General features: G+C 41.9%; 1 protein-coding gene across 1 annotated transcript; it reads left to right on the plus strand.

The window, feature by feature from the left end:
- The first annotated feature begins 1052 nt into the window (after window positions 1-1052).
- Window positions 1053-10646, plus strand: GATD3A (glutamine amidotransferase like class 1 domain containing 3A). The gene is made up of 7 exons (XM_033147120.1): window positions 1053-1229; window positions 2356-2408; window positions 2964-3077; window positions 4646-4765; window positions 6949-7041; window positions 8166-8322; window positions 10237-10646. The coding sequence occupies exons 1-7, from the start codon at window positions 1107-1109 to the stop codon at window positions 10363-10365; spliced, it is 789 nt and encodes a 262-aa protein (XP_033003011.1). The 5' UTR covers window positions 1053-1106; the 3' UTR covers window positions 10366-10646.
- The last annotated feature ends 6737 nt before the right edge of the window (window positions 10647-17383 follow it).

The raw sequence follows: 17383 nt of genomic DNA on the forward strand, positions 1-17383 counted from the left end.
TTTAACTTCAGTAGGTTTTTCAAACCTTTCTTCTGGGAAGGTTATTGTGGGCAGAGTTATTTCTTTAGCTACTTGGATCCTAAGCCACATAGCACATTAAATGTCAGCACCAGCACTTGGAATCAGGTGAGATTGGAAACAGGTGAGATTGGTGAACTGGATGAGAACTGGGGGAAGTGAAGGTGCAGTTACTCCATGATGACATGTCTTATACCACATCTTTAACCTTGACTATAGGATGCAGCAACAATGCCAACTGGGTGGGTGTAGATTTAGTGAGCGGTTGTTCACATCTCAGTATTTAAAAGGGTCATATGAATTGGACTTCAGTTGAATGAAAGAACGAACGAGTTATTAGGTGTGGAGTTTCCTGTACCCATTGAGGCTGCTCCCACGAAAGACACTGCTGAAATGTATTTTTCTTAGATTACTATGCGATACCCACCTTTTTCCCTTGGGGGTGTGTGTGTGATCTTTCCCCACTCCTCCTCTCCCTTAACTGAAAGGGGCAATTTGGTTTAAAGGGAAATGTTTTTAAGTGCCTGAATGAAAACTCAGCATTTTACTGGTTGATTTTACTACATTGTTGTAAAATAGTTTTGCTAAACAATACACAAACAGTTCCTTAGCAAATTTTGTTGCCCAAATTCCTTCAGGCCAAGTGTTGATGCTTGGGCAAGTTGGGCATGTCCAGTTGATACAGTTGTCAAGCCACCCACTTTTTTGCAACGTTGTCTTGAGTGTGTGCAAGTTCTTTTTATAAGTTGGAGCTCTGGGGAAATGCGTTCAAAATATAAATGCAAAAATATGATGGGGAATTTATAAGATAGAGCGGAAACTAATCTCTATAAAACTGCCGCGCCCTCCGTTGCCTGCGCCTGGTTGGCCGACTGAGAGTCAGACTCTCCTTGCGAGCTCAGTCCTCTGACGTCAGTGTCGCGACAGGCCTCCTTGCCGGAGGGTGGCGCTGCTGCGTTCCTGCCGGGCCCATGCGCGCTCGTATTGACGCCGGTGCAACGCGCTGAGCGCTCCGGTGTCGCCGTGTATATAACTCCCTCCCCCATTCGTTCCGCGACTCGTTCCCTTCGGAGCGAAGTGGTGCGGGGATGTTGGCCGCCAGGTTAGCGGGTTGTAGGCCGCCCCTCTCGTCGCTCCGCGTGCTGAGGGGGCTCCCGGCCGCGGGGTTTCATTGCTCGGCGCAGCGTCTCCGCGGGGCCAGAGTCGCTGTGGTGAGTCCGTCTGCCAGCCGAGCCTTGCGCACTAAAAGGGGTGGGTGGGGTGGCGGCGGCGGCTGCTTCTCCTGCTCCTCCTCCTCCACAGGCGAGAGAGCTTCGTGGAAAATTACTACCACCTTTCCTTGCCATCCCCTCGGCGGCTGTGCGGCACACAGGCAGAAATACAACAGGTTGAGCGGCAGCTGCAGGCTGCAGCCATGGGCAAAGCTGCACTGCCGCCTCCTGCCTTGCTGTTAACGAAGGCACGGGGGCGCCCCCAAGGAAAAAAGAGATGGCGGAGTGGAAAGTTGGCGTCCTTTGAAGGGAGGCAGTTGGTCGGGGTCGAGCTGCAGCTCTGAGAACTTGAGCCCTTCACTTGCGCACTTCAGGAATACTGGCATTGCCCCAAACAGATACCTCGTTTGGTTTCGCTTCCTTTCTGCTGCCTTTCTTTGGCTCTTACCGTACGGGTAATTTTGCTCAATTCCCTACATATAAAATTATTACAGCTTAGAGGCAAGTTTTCGCTGTGTTCAGTAGTGTCGAGAATTGCGGCCTTTGTGGTCGCAGATAAGCCATGGCTTTCTTTGTTTATAGTTACATTTTATAGCGCGCGCCCCCTTCCATTCCGTGTTCATGCTGAAATATATAACAATATCCAGGCTCATAAAAACCATATCTAGGCTCATAAAGACTTACTAGAGCTGCAGTGAAAAGTGGAGTGGAGAGTAACAGTTCAGACTTCTATTATGGTTTCATGTAAGAGTCCCGAGTGAAGCATTTGGCACATATGGGGGAATTTGGAGAACGTTGCAGACAGTTGTGCATTAACAAAACTTCTGTGCCCTAGTCAGTGACTGACTTGGGGGGGGGAGTTTTAGGGAAGGAAATCTTAATACAATTTATTATTGTTCCCCAGTAGTTTAGACAGTGTATACAGTAGAAACAAAGAGTTCTTATGTGGGACCTTCAAGAGTAACACTTCATCCATGAAAGTTTATGCTGCAGTAATGAAAGCATATGAACAATCACTCTGGAAATAATTAACTGAGTTGGACAAGAAACTACTGTTCCCTCTGTGTATGTGAACTGGGAAAAGAAATGTGATGTTGAAATCACTAGGCTGATTTTCTTTTTGCAGGTCTTATCGGGATGTGGTGTTTATGATGGTACTGAAATCCACGAAGCCTCAGCGTAAGTGTATTTGTGTAATCATTGGGTCTCCAAATGATCAACAGTTGAATCAATCGGTAAACAGTCTAATTACGCAGGCAACATTTCTTTGTTAGATAGCTTCTCCTTGAGTATTTTGGAGAGTCATACCCTACCCCCCAGGGGACGTGAGTGGCGCTGTGGGTTAAACCACAGAGCCTAGGGCTTGCTGATCAGAAGGTCGGCAGTTTGAATCCCCACGATGGGGTGAGCTCCCGTTGCTCAGTCCCAGCTCCTGCCAGCTTGCAGTTCGAAAGCATGTCAAAAGTGCGTTTCCGTGCGTTGCTCTGGTTCGCTAGAAGTAGCTTTGTCATGCTGGCCACATGACCCAGAAGCTGTACGCCAGCTCCCTCGGCCAGTAACGCAAGATGAGCACCGCAACCCCAGAGTCGGACACGACTGCACCTAATGGTCAGGGGTCCCTTTACCTTTTTACCCTACCCCACCATAGTTTCTTCTACCAAGATATGAAGTAAATTTTAGTTTAATGTTTTGCTTATTTTGCTACTTCATCTCCTATATCTATGCATTTTGTAGGATATTGGTCCATTTGAGCCGTGAAGGAGCCAGTGTTCAAATGTATGCTCCAGATATTTCTCAGATGCACGTTATTGATCATGGCAAAGGACAGCCAGCTGAGGGTGAATCAAGGTAAGAACAAATTTTAAGACAAGCTACGTGAATATATCTAGATTTATATTTGTCCAGTGCACACATATATACATACCATCTATTGATACTCTGTGGGAAGCTGTCTACCCTATTTGAATTGGTCTCATCTAAACCTCAGTTTTCTAGATTGTCTCTCCCACCCAGAGTTATATGTAAATAGTGTTCCCAGTATTCGGATCAGAGTTCTGTATATTGCCCTCAAACCATTTGAGTATGACAATACTTTGTTAAATACTTTACCAATAAGTTCAGTAACTTTAAATTATCAATCTCAGGCTGTTCTTTCCTGGGGTCCTTTAATAGCAGTGCTCCTTATATGTCTATAATAATAATAATAATAATAATAATAATAATAATAATAATAATAATAATTATTATTATTATTATTATTATTATTATTATTTGTACCCCACCCATCTGGCTGGATTTCCCCAGCCACTCTGGGCGGCTTCCAACAAAAATCAAATACATTAAAATACCACACATTAAAAGCTTCCCTAAACAGGGCTGCCTTCAGATGTCCTCTAAATGTCTGGTAGTTGTCTATCTCTTTGACATCTGAAGGGAGGGAGTTCCACAGGGCGGGCGCCACTACCGAGAAGGCCCTCTGCCTGGTTCCCTGTAGTTTTGCTTCTCGCAGTGAGGGAACCGCAGAAAGCCCTCGGCGCTGGATCTCAGTGTCCGGGCTGAATGATGGGGGTGGAGATGCTCCTTCAGGTATACAGGACCGAGGCCGTTTAGGGCTTTAAAGGTCAGCACCAACACTGAATTGTGCTCGGAAACGTACTGGGAGCCAATGCAGATCTCTCAGGACCGGTGTTATGTGGTCCCGGCGGCCACTCCCAGTCACCAGTCTAGCTGCCGCATTCTGGATTAATTGCAGTTTCCGGGTCACCTTCAAAGGTAGCCCCAAGTAGAGCACATTGCAGTAGTCCAAGCGGGAGATAACCAGAGCATGCACCACTCTGGTGAGACAGTCCGCGGGCAGGTAGGGTCTCAGCCTGCGTACCAGATGGAGCTGGTAGACAGCTGCCCTGGACACAGAATTAACCTGCGCCTCCATGGACAGCTGTGAGTCCAAAATGACTCCCAGGCTGCACACCTGGTCCTTCAGGGGCACAGTTACCCCATTCAGGACCAGGGAGTCCTCCACACCTGCCCTCCTCCTGTCCCCCAAAAACAGTACTTCTGTCTTGTCAGGATTCAACCTCAATCTGTTAGCAGCCATCCATCCTCCAACCACCTCCAGGCACTCACACAGGACCTTCATGGCCTTCACTGGTTCTGATTTGAAAGAGAGGTAGAGCTGGGTATCATCCGCATACTGATGAACACCCAGCCCAAACCCCCTGATGATCTCTCCCAGCGGCTTCATATAGATATTAAAAAGCATGGGGGAGAGGACAGAACCCTGAGGCACCCCACAAGTGAGAGCCCAGAGGTCTGAACACTCATCCCCCACCACCACTTTCTGAACACGGCCCAGGAGGAAGGAGTTGACTATGTGGTTAACTTTTTCTCTTCACTTTATACCTCTTTTCTTTAAGAAATGTCTTGGCAGAATCGGCAAGGATCGCTCGTGGTAAAATTGCAGATTTGGCTAAACTTACTGCAAAGGATCATGATGCTGTGATATTTCCTGGAGGCTTCGGCGCAGCCAAAAATCTGTGAGTGAGTTCTGAATTTATACGCTATTGCAGTTGTTAAATTCTAGATAATTAGCCTCTCTTAACAGATGCTGTTGGAAGTTGTAGTTCATTAAGAAATACCATTTTCCAGATGTGTTTGTTCAGGCTTCTTGTTTCATAAGGACAAATATTTTCATTGTTGTGTGTTTGTTGATGCCCCAGAAAAATACACATACCATTTTTATAGCCAAATCAAGCCCCAGTCTAATGTTGAAAAACAGAATCAAAAGTTTTCTTTTTAAAAGCGTCTTAAGTTTTATGCCACATTGTATGGACATCTTGATGCTGAAACTATTAAAGATAAAATAATACATTAAAAATATTATAAACTATTTTAATGTGCCATTTTTTTATTTGTGAGCCACTCATAACTATGTTAAACGTACAACGTATACAGTATGGTGTAAGTACAATAATTATTAAGAAGTATTAATAATTATTCTTCCTGGTGGTGGTTTCTTGGCATGCTGCAATTTAAGGGCCACTGAAATCAGTGGAATTGCAGGAAGGATTGCAGCTGTAGGCAGTCTTCAACAATCTGTTACTTATTTGCATGCCTGTTTTCCCTTGGGGGGGAGTCAAAACATTTTAAAGAGGTCTTTTAAGGCTGGCTGTGGATCACTAATGGAATAAGAAAATAAACAAGGAAGCTTTATTGCATTATTGCTGCTTGAGAGGAATATGTTTTCAGGCTGACTTGGCAGCCTCGGTGCTAGAATGGTTCTCATGTATTACAGAAACAGTACTGATGCCTTGTATAACTTTTGCCTTGGGAATTTTTTTTAGTGCTTCAACTTTGCATCTGTTTTGCATTCAAGCAATCCAACTCCCTTCACCTTATATATTGCTTAGCCTCACCCACTGAGTTTAAACTTGACTTTCTTTACAAGCAGTCAACAGACTATTAAAATATTTTATAACAATTGAAAATTACACTTGATAAAATTAATAAAAATACAGATGAAAAACACAGACTTAAAATAAAGAGGTCCAATAAGGATAGCTGTATTCAAAAACTTTTGAAGAAGTGTGCATGCACACGAAAGCTCATAGCAAGAACAAACTTAGTTGGTCTCTAAGGTGCTACTGGAAGGAATTTTTTATTTTGTTTTGTTTCAAAAACTTTGCCACTTGCTCTGTGACTAATTGATTGGAACCTTGAAGCAAAATGATCATAAAAGACTCAAGAGGAGCAACCAGGGAGGGACTGTGTAATGGGGAGATTTCAAACGATGATCAACAGGTTCTGTGTGTAGCATTTGCAAACTACTTAAAGTCTGAAGGAAGGAGTGCTTCCTTCTCTTGGGTGTTATCCAGCTGTTCATCTGCCAAAGAAATTGAGCAGCACAAATCTGAGAACCAAATTTCAAACTGCTGTGTGGTGGGCCATTATGTACACCCATAGAAAGAAGTTTGTGTTTTCTTAATTGCCTAGTCAGCTCTGTAAGTCACTGCACGCAAATGGATCGGCAGGACAGGTGATTTAAACAACCTTCATATGATGGCTGTACATGTATACCAAGGTGGCAAACCTCTGCCCCCACCCACCCTGATATTGCTGGACTACAGCTCCCATCATACCTCACTATTGACCATGCTGGCTGGGGCTGATAGGAGCTGGAGTTAAATAGCATTCCAGGGGCCGTAGGTTAGCCACCTCTGGTTTACAACAACACTAAAACAGATACCAAAAATATAGCTTGTATTTAGTGTTCCTGAGGAGGGACTGAAGCAGAGGAGTGTCTTGGGTTATGTATGGCAATAAGGCAGAGGATATTAATTGCTTTTATGAATAAATAATTGCTGCCTCACAGCCCTATTTTTTAAAGTGGGGTTGAAGGGAGGAATATTGGAGGCTGCCTTATATTGAGTCAGAGCATTGTCCACACTGACTAGTAGCAGACCTCCAGAATTTAAGAATGGAGATGTTCCTAGCCTTATCTAGAGATGCTGGGGATTGCACCTGCGGCTTTCTGCATGCAAATATGATGTTCGACCAGTGAGCTAGGGCAGAAGTTGAAAGGAAATGGGAATTGCTTTCTTTCTTTGAGTAGTTTAAATTGCATTTCAAGAGACAGGGAAGGGCCTTTTACTTATTTTAAGCGTGATGTACCTCTGGGAATGTAAAATTACAATTATGGGTCATTCATTCTTGTGTTAAGGTCTACTTTTGCAGTGGATGGAAAAGACTGCAAAGTGAATGGAGAAGTTGAACGTGTGCTAAAGGATTTCAACAAAGCTGGGAAACCCATTGGGTGTGTAAGTTACAAGATGCGAGTATTTGTTCATATTGTATGGAACACTACCAACCTGCCTTCAGCCCACCAGCCACAAATGTTTTGGCTGGCTGACTGCCTGGCACAACAAGGTTGTCACGCATTGGCAGTCCACACAGTAGGTGATGGTTAGCTGCTTTCGGCCTAATAGATCACAAGTTGGGCAGGGCCTATTCAGTTGATCAGCCAAAAGAGGAGCCCTGATGGGCCAGGCATCCCGCAGCATTTGGAAATCCCACAAGCAGGACATGGCTCTAAAGATGTGCTAGTTTCTGTACCTGTACAGCACACCAGTGCTCCCCAGTCCAATGTCAATCCTTTCTCTCTACATCTTCTTTCCTTCAGGCATTGTACCAACACTTTTGTTTGAGGTCCCTGTTCTCACCACCTTTCTGCCTCCAGGCCTTCTTCAAACTCATGTTTATCTTTCACACTCCTTATCACTTCTGCTTCTGTTTTTCTGTCCTGCTAACAGCCCACAACTTTTCCAGTTTAAGGCCCCCTATGAGCCTTCCCAGCAACCAGATTTTATCTTCCACCTCTCTTACAGAACATGAACAGCCAGCATAGAATTTCTAATGATTTCTCTCTGTGTGTGTTTTTTCTTTCATTTTCTTATGGAGAAGCATTCTGGGCAGCTGCCACAAGGAACAGAAAAGCGGCATGGGATGGAACTGCCTAACACTTTCTCCTCTGGGTGTTTTTCCACTCAAGAGTGCCCTCCCCCTGTGTGTGAGGAAACAGCTGGAGAAGGCATAATTTTGAGAGGCGAAAAGGTTCAGCAATCCTGTCCATGGGCTATTTTGCTTCTCCCAAGGGCTGTTTTTTTAAAGCTGTATTTTAGAAGTCAAAAATTACCTTATTCCTTTTAGGATTTTGTTAAGATTATTTTCCACCCTTGCCTTCTTTTCCTGGTTCTGTTGGACTAAAATTCCCATTGCTGTGTAATGATTAATAAGGATTTTACTCAGTTTAGTATTTTTATTTTTTATTTTTTTGAGGGTGTGCCAAATATTTATAAGCAAAGGAACAGGGAGGTGTAAATACAGAAAATCCTCAATGGAGGAACCTAAGTGAAGGTTTTCTGTCCACCTTTTTTTCAGTCTGTGCTGCATTTCACCCGTTTTGGCTGCAAAGGTTCTTCCTGGTACTGAAGTCACTGTGGGACATGAAGAAGAACAAGGTGGTAAGTGGCCTTACGCTGGAACTGCTGGGGCCATTAAAGCAATGGGTGGAAAACACCATATTAAAGAAGTAACAATATCCTTTTTTACCAGATGAAGGCTGAATGTAAGTGTCTATTCCTCTCCCCTCCCCACACCACCCGCTACTCCCAAAGAGCCACATGTTTGGAAGCAAGTTGCACTGAAACTATTAACAGGATTTTCTTTCTCCTTAAGTGTATATGGGTTTAGGAGGTTCAGTGTGATAAGACATCAGAGATGTACTTTTTTGTACAGAATTGAAGAGCTTTCAGGAAAGCATTCTGTGATATATTTGGATTAGCTGATAAACTGCATGACCATCTTCCTTGGCTTTCTAAAACCCTGATAATTAGTAATGATATAGCACAATATTAACCATGTCTGCTTAGAAGTAAGCCTTAATGAATTCAGCCTTAGTATGTTCAATTCAGAAGTAGGATAACATTTCATTTAGGAAAATCATTAAACTTTTTATCTGAATTCTAACATAAGAGACTGTTTTAAATGTGAATACCAGATGTCCTGGTCTACAATTCCCATCATCCCAGACTATTGGCTGTGCCAGCTGGTGCTGTTTAGTGTCCAACAGTATCTTGAGATCCACAAGTTGCCCACCACTGTTCTATACAGTTCCTGAACAAATGTTTTATCACATTCTCAGTTACAGTGTTAGCCTTTTGATTTTTTTTTAATTTCCTGAAACAAATTTGTAAACCAGGAAAAGCTTTTTAGCAATGTAACTGGCCTCATTCCAATGTAATACTAAATTATGGTTTAGTGTTAAATAAGTGAGCCTCAGGCTCACACACTGTCCCCTTCGTTCCTTTGCACAGCTACAAGGAACATTTTAGAAGCTCTCACTTCTGTTTTAAATTATTGCAGTTTCGGGTTATGTTCAGACCCTAAACTGTGATTAATCAGGCGTTAAGTTGTGTGAACATGGTACTGTTTCTGTGTGTTAGCCCTGCCCCAAAGTAATATCATTCTTCTTGCAACATTGTGATATAACTTCTGAAATGGGGAATCTCCATATTTAGAACTCTGTATTACTCAGGGTTCTAAATAACTCTATGCTATCCATGCATGGAGCAGGCATCCCACTTGGAAAGTTATGATCTAATGTGAAGGAGGCAGGAAAAGCCATGTGACTTTGGGGGCAGAGCTAGTTAATATTAGCACTAGTCAGACATAATGTGATTAGTTGAAAACTAAGCAGCTTCTGATCCAGTGGCGGAGCTTCATGCTCCGGCACTGGGGGGCGGAGAGCAGGCAGGGGCGGGGCTGGCACACGTCGTGGGGGTGGGGCACCCAGCACAGGTGGGGGGGCAGCCGTGATGGTGCGGTGCGCTCCCCCCACACTCCTCTTCCTCCACCAGTGTTCTGATCTCCTTGTGACTGTACCACATGGCTCACCCAGGTTTGTTCATGTAATACCTGAATGAAGCCACTAAGTTTACAGTAAAAAGCTGACTCTTAGTTCTGTAAAGTTTCCCCCCTTGCTGTCCCTTTAATCAGTCATTCATCCTAAAGTTACGCAATGTCATGCAATACTAATAAAGTAAATTTGAATTTTAACTATGATCAATGCAACATTATTTTTCAGTAATCACATTTTGCATGGCTGTATCTATTTTTTTCAAGACATGAACAAAATGAGTAGTTACATAAAAGTGATAAGAAAGTGCCACTTTGTGGTTCAATTTCATGCAGAAATTGATCATAAGCTCAGGGATTCCCAAATGGCATGAAGGACCATCTTAGCTGCCAGGTTAAAGTGGGGTCAGAGCGATACACAAGGTTGAGAGATTGCTTCCTTGACTTTAGGTGTTTGTTAACGGTGTGGTTAGTTTCTTGGCAGGCACCTAACATTTAGGTGGCTGTCATATAAAGGTTTGTGAGGCAGAAAGGCATATTCCTGTTTATTCTGTCACTTGGCTTAGTCCCTGTGTTTTCCTTAACTGTCTTCTATGAGGCCCATGTGGACGCAAACCACAAGGTTGTAACTACCCCAGCCTTTATGTGTGAAACAGAATTGCATCACATTTATGACGGCATTGGAGCCATGGTAAAAAATGTGTTGAAGCTTACAGGCAAATGAAGTGGATACCCGTAACAGCAGTGACAATAACTTTAGGACGTATGGTCCTTATAACGCCAACCTAGCACACAAGTTGCTTCTGAGAATGCTTACAATTGTATTGGAATGACATGTGTAATTTTCAGCACTGAAGAAGCTCAGTCCGGTTGAATCATGAATCCCCTCCGTATTTCAGCAACAGTCTTCACGTCGTCATATCTGACAACTTATTCTGGAGATGGTCACTGTTTAAGAAATCTGAATTGATAATGGAATAATAAAAACAATTACATCATAACCTCTACAAATCTTTCCAATCGCTTATCAAGCCTTTTCAGAGACAGTTCCAGTTGCATAAAAATATGTTCCCAAATAAATTCCTACCTTCTGAAAATGTATACCTGAACGCTGAGAGCATGTAATTAAGAGTTCTGAAATTGGGGGAGAAAACTACTAAAGAAGCCACAAAATAAAAAGGATTTGTTTAAGTTATGTAATATAAAATAAATAAATAAAGGAAATAAATGTCCTCACAATTTTGCTGGAATGTATCCATGGTTTATTTTATCAGGGCTAGCTGAAGTTAACAAGTACGTTAGCTGTAAATCATCATTTGACAGCCAAATATCTTGTCTAATGATTAATTGGACTGATTATTGTGGAAACAGAAGATGATTCCTATTGTACATTTTGTTTTTAACCTGTCATAACTAACATCTCGCTCAGTTTGCCAGTAAGTTCCATATACCAGAAATAACTTTCTAATAGAATCATGTCTGGTGTGGTACTACTGCCTTATTTTTTTCCCCCTCCTTGAAGGAAACATTTTTTCCAACTGATTTCAGTCACATCATATATATTTTTAAAAAATGTGTTTGGTTCTTTAAAAGGACAGGATTATTTCTCTGATTTGTTTAGCTTTCTTGTATTTCCACGCACAAGTTCAGCAATCACTGGGAGTCATCAGTTTGCTGATGATAAAGTTCCATTAAAGATTAATATTCCCATTCCAAACATGCTGCTCTGACCACAATTAAATAAGCATTCCACCCTGTTATTTTCTGTGGCAGGTCATTATCCTTATTCATTAGTAAGTTACGCCCCAGCCTCCTATTAGGTAGAGGTTCCAGCTGTCATTTAAGATAGCAGAAGCTCTGCTGGGAAAGGACTCCCAAATGTTATCAAATTGGGATCTTTCCTCCACAGAAGAAGTAAGCAATATTTGTTGCTGTGTCTGTTAGGTAATAGTTAAACATGTCACAGGAAATGGTGAGCTCACTTTCCTTTGTTAATATCCAGCTCAAGCACTCATCAAAGCATTGTTCCACACATTGTTGCATAAATGTGCTCTCAGTTTGTATACTGTATTCCCCCACTCCCGTATTAAACACATGTCTCCATTACTTCATGTATCTAGGGAGCGTTGCCCACCAAGGTTGTGAGTCATGTGCATATGGTAGACATGAACGTCCACACTTGACAGGTTTGTTGTGGATAACACTGGTATGCAAACAGTTTTGCATAATATGCAAAGTTGCCCTCAATAATTGCATCCACAAGATGGTGCAAATGGCTCCATTCTAAGAAAATGATACTTCTTAGACTAGGGATGGATTTCTAGAGTCTCAGTGTGGCATAGAGGAATTTCCTGCACTGAGGCACCTGATCCTATACTTCTGAAATACCCACAATCAAGTGAAAGCTCTCAACACACAGCAATTTATTGGTTTTATGTGGATAAACTCTTCACTAGTTCAGCTGCTTATGCCATAACTTGGCACTGTTCCCATACAGGATATTGTAATTTGTCTGGAAAGGAAATTTTACAGAATGGGACTTGCCCATGTGCATTGCATGGAGGAACTTTTGGCAAACCGGCTTAAGGGAATTTTCTGGGGATTTCCATGCTTTAAAGTCAGATACTGGCTGGTAAAACAGGTAGACCTTGCACATTGTGCCACTGTATATACACAAGGACAGAGTCCAATATCTCCAAAGTAGAATATCATGTTTAAACTTAAAACGTTTTTAGTATCAACCTCCTTACATACATGTACGTGATGCATCTTAGAAAATAGTTGGTGGCTGCAGCAGCTACATCATGACCTAGTTAGAACGGGCTTTTCAGTCACCATTACATACATGTACAATGTGCTACTCGGGCAGAAAAGTTCCACCCATGGCATCTCCACTTAAAATGCTCAGGTAGCAGGTGATGGGGAAAACCTGAGACACTAGAGCAGCTGTTGCCAGTCGGAACAGGCAATACTGGGCTAGATGGATAAATAGCTTCCTATGGTTCTATGAATCTTAAGAACATGAATGCAATCAGCTCTGGTTATATATGATTCTCACTGATGCTGAGCAGCTTAAACAGCTTTTCTTATTTTTTTAAAAAATACCAGTAACTTGCTGGGGTCAATTTCTCTTTCCTCAAACCAGTTACAGCAACCAAACACCTTGGGAGACGAACGTTCCGGCTCCCAGACGAACAAAACCAGAAGCAATTGTTCCAGTTTTTGAACGTTCTTTGGAAGCCAAATGCCCAGCACTGCTTCCGCGGCTTCTGATTGGCTGCAGGAAGCTGCTGCAGCCAATCAGAAGCCATGCCTTGCTTCCCGAACTGTTTTGGGAATCGAACAGACTCTTTGAATGGATTAAGTTCGGGAACCAATGTTCCACTGTATATCCCTTGAGAAATCAGATATAGGCATGGTCTCATTCAGTGTAACATAACATGATTTGGTGTGCGGTAAGTGCCCTGGAATTATTAAAGTTTGGTATCTGGAAGGTACCTGGAGAGTCTCAAGGCTAAAGGCTATGTGAAAACCAGTGACTGAACTTTTCATGAGCCAAACCACCCGCAGCAAATGTACTCAGAATTCTTCTGCAATCACTACTGCCTCGAACTCACAGTATCTTTAGCTACAAAGTCAAAACCAAGGTTGGTGCTTACTTACTCAGAAATTAGGTTACTCTGCCCTGTTGGGATGCACTGTCTCAGAAGATGTTAAGAGTCTTGACAACCTGTCACCACAAGTAAGTAGTCAAATGTATCTTATTCCATATTATCTGGACATAGTCAAGTAAGTAACTTGTGTCACTGAGGTTCTACATGGTGGTGGTGAGCTAAGCCAAAGCCCTTTTCTTACTGTAATTCATTTTCAACAACAATTGCTTCATTTTTGATAGCACATACGGATTAGCTCAAACCACATGACAGTAGAGTCTACTCCTACTTACAGTGGTACCTTGGGTTAAAAACTTAATTCGTTTTGGAGGTCCATTCTTAACCTGAAACTGTTCTTAACCTGAGGTGCCACTTTAGCTACTGGGGTCTCCTGCTGCTGCAGCGGCGCAATTTCTGTTCTCATCCTGAAGCAAAGTTCTTAACCCGAGGTACTATTTCTGGGTTAGCGGAGTCTGTAACCTGAAGCATCTGTAACCCGAGGTACCACTGTAATAACAGATTAGAATTGGCAAAAGGCCAAAAATACCATAAAGCTTCTTAACAAATCAAGAGTTTTATGTTATTGTTATTAGCCTTTATTGGCATAAGCTTAAACAATAAAATCATACAAAGTCATCCAAACACATTAATAATCAAAACACATACAATACATAAAAGACTAGCTAGCCACCATTGAATTAATCGGGCAACTTTAGATCTAACTTTAAAGATCTTTGCTAAATATGTAACCCTGTTACTGCAGGGTTGGCTGAGTCGAGACCTTCCAGATGAAGTTGGACTACCATCAATGGCCTTTTGGGACTGGGGCTGATAGGAGTCTAACAATATCTGAAAGACAGTAGGTTCTCCCCATCCTTGCATTATGGTAATAGCAGTGTACTCTGCATGTTTATTTGGAAATTAGTCCCACTGTGTTCAATCTATGTTTTTTTTCTCAGGTTAAGTGCACAGAACACTACACTACTAAACACAAATATCTCCCCGTAACAGCTAAAATATTGTAAAGTCAGTGAATGGGAGCACAGCTGTAGGGGCAAGTTGGTACTGTTAAGTACTAATACTAAAGATTTTTCCTCATTAGGACCTGTGGGAAAGTTATGTTGCCCAAGAAATATGACAGGTAAAATGATGCCCACTAATACCTGCAAATCTTTAACTGAAGCTGCACACTTGATTGTACACTTCACAACCCATCAACAAATTGGGGTGTGTGCAAAAAAAGATGGTGAGGGGGCTGTAAAATGTCTATATTGAAAACGCTTCTGGTACTCTAAACTATGAAGGATATCATCTGGTGTGCCACCAGGACTCCCCAAGTTGCAACTTGCAAGTGGAATTTTCAGAACATTTTTGTTAAACGTATGTGCTAATAATAGGTTGCTCCTGGAATCTCATGACATAATTTTTTTAACACAGATTTCCTCTCTGCTAAGGAATATGATAGTTCCTTTTTACAAAGGGAAATCAAATTCTGTTTCCTAAGTGTCATTTACGCTGGTGGGAGTAAAAACAGTTCCTCTTTCAGCCCCCCACTCCAAATTCCCTTTTCTCCCCCCCCCTGGGAGTTTCCTTCTCATTATTGCAAAGATTCCCCTTTTGCATAAAAATAAGACCATCCACCTCAAATGGTACGGTATCTTTCTTTAAAAGAATAGGGAAGAAATGCCCCATTGATTTATTAACTTTAGCAATTAAGAAATTTGATAGCAAATTATTCTGCAGAAGACAGAATTTAATTTAACCTTTTTTGTGTATTTGATTAGGTTTCACATGAAAGGTTGTGCCACAGTAGATTTGTTAGTCTTTAAGGTGCCAAGAGACTTTGTTGCTTTCAGTATAACACACTAACATGGCTAACCCTCCAGAAACCAGTTTGCAACTGCTTCAAATTTTCACAAAATACTGTCAGTTTTGAAAAAGAGAATCAGTCATAGCACAATATAGTTTCATATCTTCTTAGACCAGGGCCAAAAGAGTAGGAGTAGGGAAATGTGGTGGGACTTTCCTAGGAGGGTAAATGGAAACTTGCTGAACATCTTTCAGAATTGCACTCCATGTGATAAATTTGTAGCTCTTAAGTATGACCCTTTGTTTCACACAGTTTCCAGATTGAGGCAAACCATCTCCTCTTAGACTGCTATTTGAAGAAATTCTGAACTCGCATGCAGTGCAAGCCAAGCCAAGCCAAACTACGTGTGTCTGTCTGACACCATAACACATTGTAAGAGTTTGCCAATTTTTAGCAGGCCCCTCTAAATTCCGTCCTATCTGGACTGAGTCAAGTTGATTCATCCTCATCCAGCCATCAGTGGTTACAGGCATGTATTCAAAAACTCACTACCTTAAAAAAAATATAAATTATGAAAATGAGAACTAGGACTAATGGAACAGAGCTATGTGATCCCTGCCTCTTGTATGTGGGTGCAATCCTGTTTGGTTTTTAAAAGAGGGAGGGGGTAGAAAATTAATAGTCTATCCTTCCTGCAGCAAGCTTACCTATGCCCCTTATCCACTGCATAAGGATAGGCAATTGCACTGCCAGGGCAAAATCCACCTAGTACTTCTAGTATTCATTCCTCACCATAGCTTCTCTTTCCTAAACATTTCCAAAGTGAAGCATAATATGCAAAGTCACACTGGCTAAGGCTTGATGAAGTATTCAGAAAGAAAAATGGAAGGCAACTATTCAAAAAACATTCTAAGGGTGTTTATCAAAGACTACAATGACTCATAATTGCACTCTGTTATAATCAACATCCAAATTGCTCATGTTATTGATGTGTACTTTAGATTCAAGAATCTGCTGCGTATGCTAGACTAAGTTTCGGGCAAGTGATAGCCTGAATCAGTGGGCAAACTTGATAAGCAATGGACCAACAGCTTGGCATTTGAGTGTGAAACCATCATGTAATGTACTTATTTTGTCTGTGTCAGCATGTCACCTAAAAAAGAAGAAGTGGGCTTGGACATGAGTGATACAAATGTGCAATAATGAGAGCAGACTCATTAGCACACGATGAAAGAATTGACATTTAGAAAACCTCAAGTATGGCAACTTCAGTGGACTGCGTGAACTTGCCTTCAAATTTACCGGTAGCTGAATTCAACTTACAAACTTTACATGAACTATGAAGAAAACAGGAAGAGTGGTGACTGTAAGAGAGACTATTGTTTGAAAATAAAACCAGCCCTTTTCTGATCTGCCTAAAAAAGTTTTAAGTACAAATTTTCAGCCCAGTCAACAGCATATGCAAATGTACCATATATGTGTTAAGGAAATATGGACAGAGCTTCCTCCCTCTTAATATTGCTTTGTTCACCAATGTTTATAAACCTAATGGCTCGGTACCCGGTTTAGCATTCATCAGACACCTAAGAGTAATGGAGCTGAAATATGTTTTAAGGAGTTTGAGATACAGAATATTAAAATAAACCCTACTGGTAAGATCACAACATCAGGCCCAAGGTCCATTCTGTTCCCAAAGTGGACATCCAAATGTCTATGGAAAGCCCATAAACCTAGAATTTGAGGGGATATTTGTGGAGGGGGGATATTCTGAGATCATTGACTTAAAGATCCAAAATGTGAATAGTTCTTTGTCATTTAACTAGGAAATAAACTGGGCAAGTGGCTATAAAAATCTCCTCCTATACCTGAAGTCCAGTGAATCTCTGACCACTGAGGGTGGAACACAGTAAAAAAAAGTGGTTGATTGAATACAGTATAAAATCAGGGGAATACAGATGATCGTTGGTTAAAATGCAACTTACCATGGTATGCAAGTAACTCAGGAATATCAAACTTTCTATCTGTGAGCCCTCTAGTCCTCTCTGACAAGCTCTGGGGACTCTCTTCCATGGCCGCAACCTCTATCTGGCTTGCTCATGCTCTTTGAACTGTAGTCAGGCCCCTTCATTTGCTGAATGAAAAAATATGGACAAGAGTCAGGGTATATGTGTGTAGAAATCTCATGCTTGCTGGCTGTATGGAGAATTAAGTCACACCCATTTGCTCCATCTACTCTGGCCTCTAGCACAGCCCACCACAGGCATGCAACTCCCAGGTTG

Source organism: Lacerta agilis, chromosome 4 (genome assembly GCF_009819535.1).
Source record: "Lacerta agilis isolate rLacAgi1 chromosome 4, rLacAgi1.pri, whole genome shotgun sequence".
NCBI classification, from domain to species: domain Eukaryota; kingdom Metazoa; phylum Chordata; class Lepidosauria; order Squamata; family Lacertidae; genus Lacerta; species Lacerta agilis.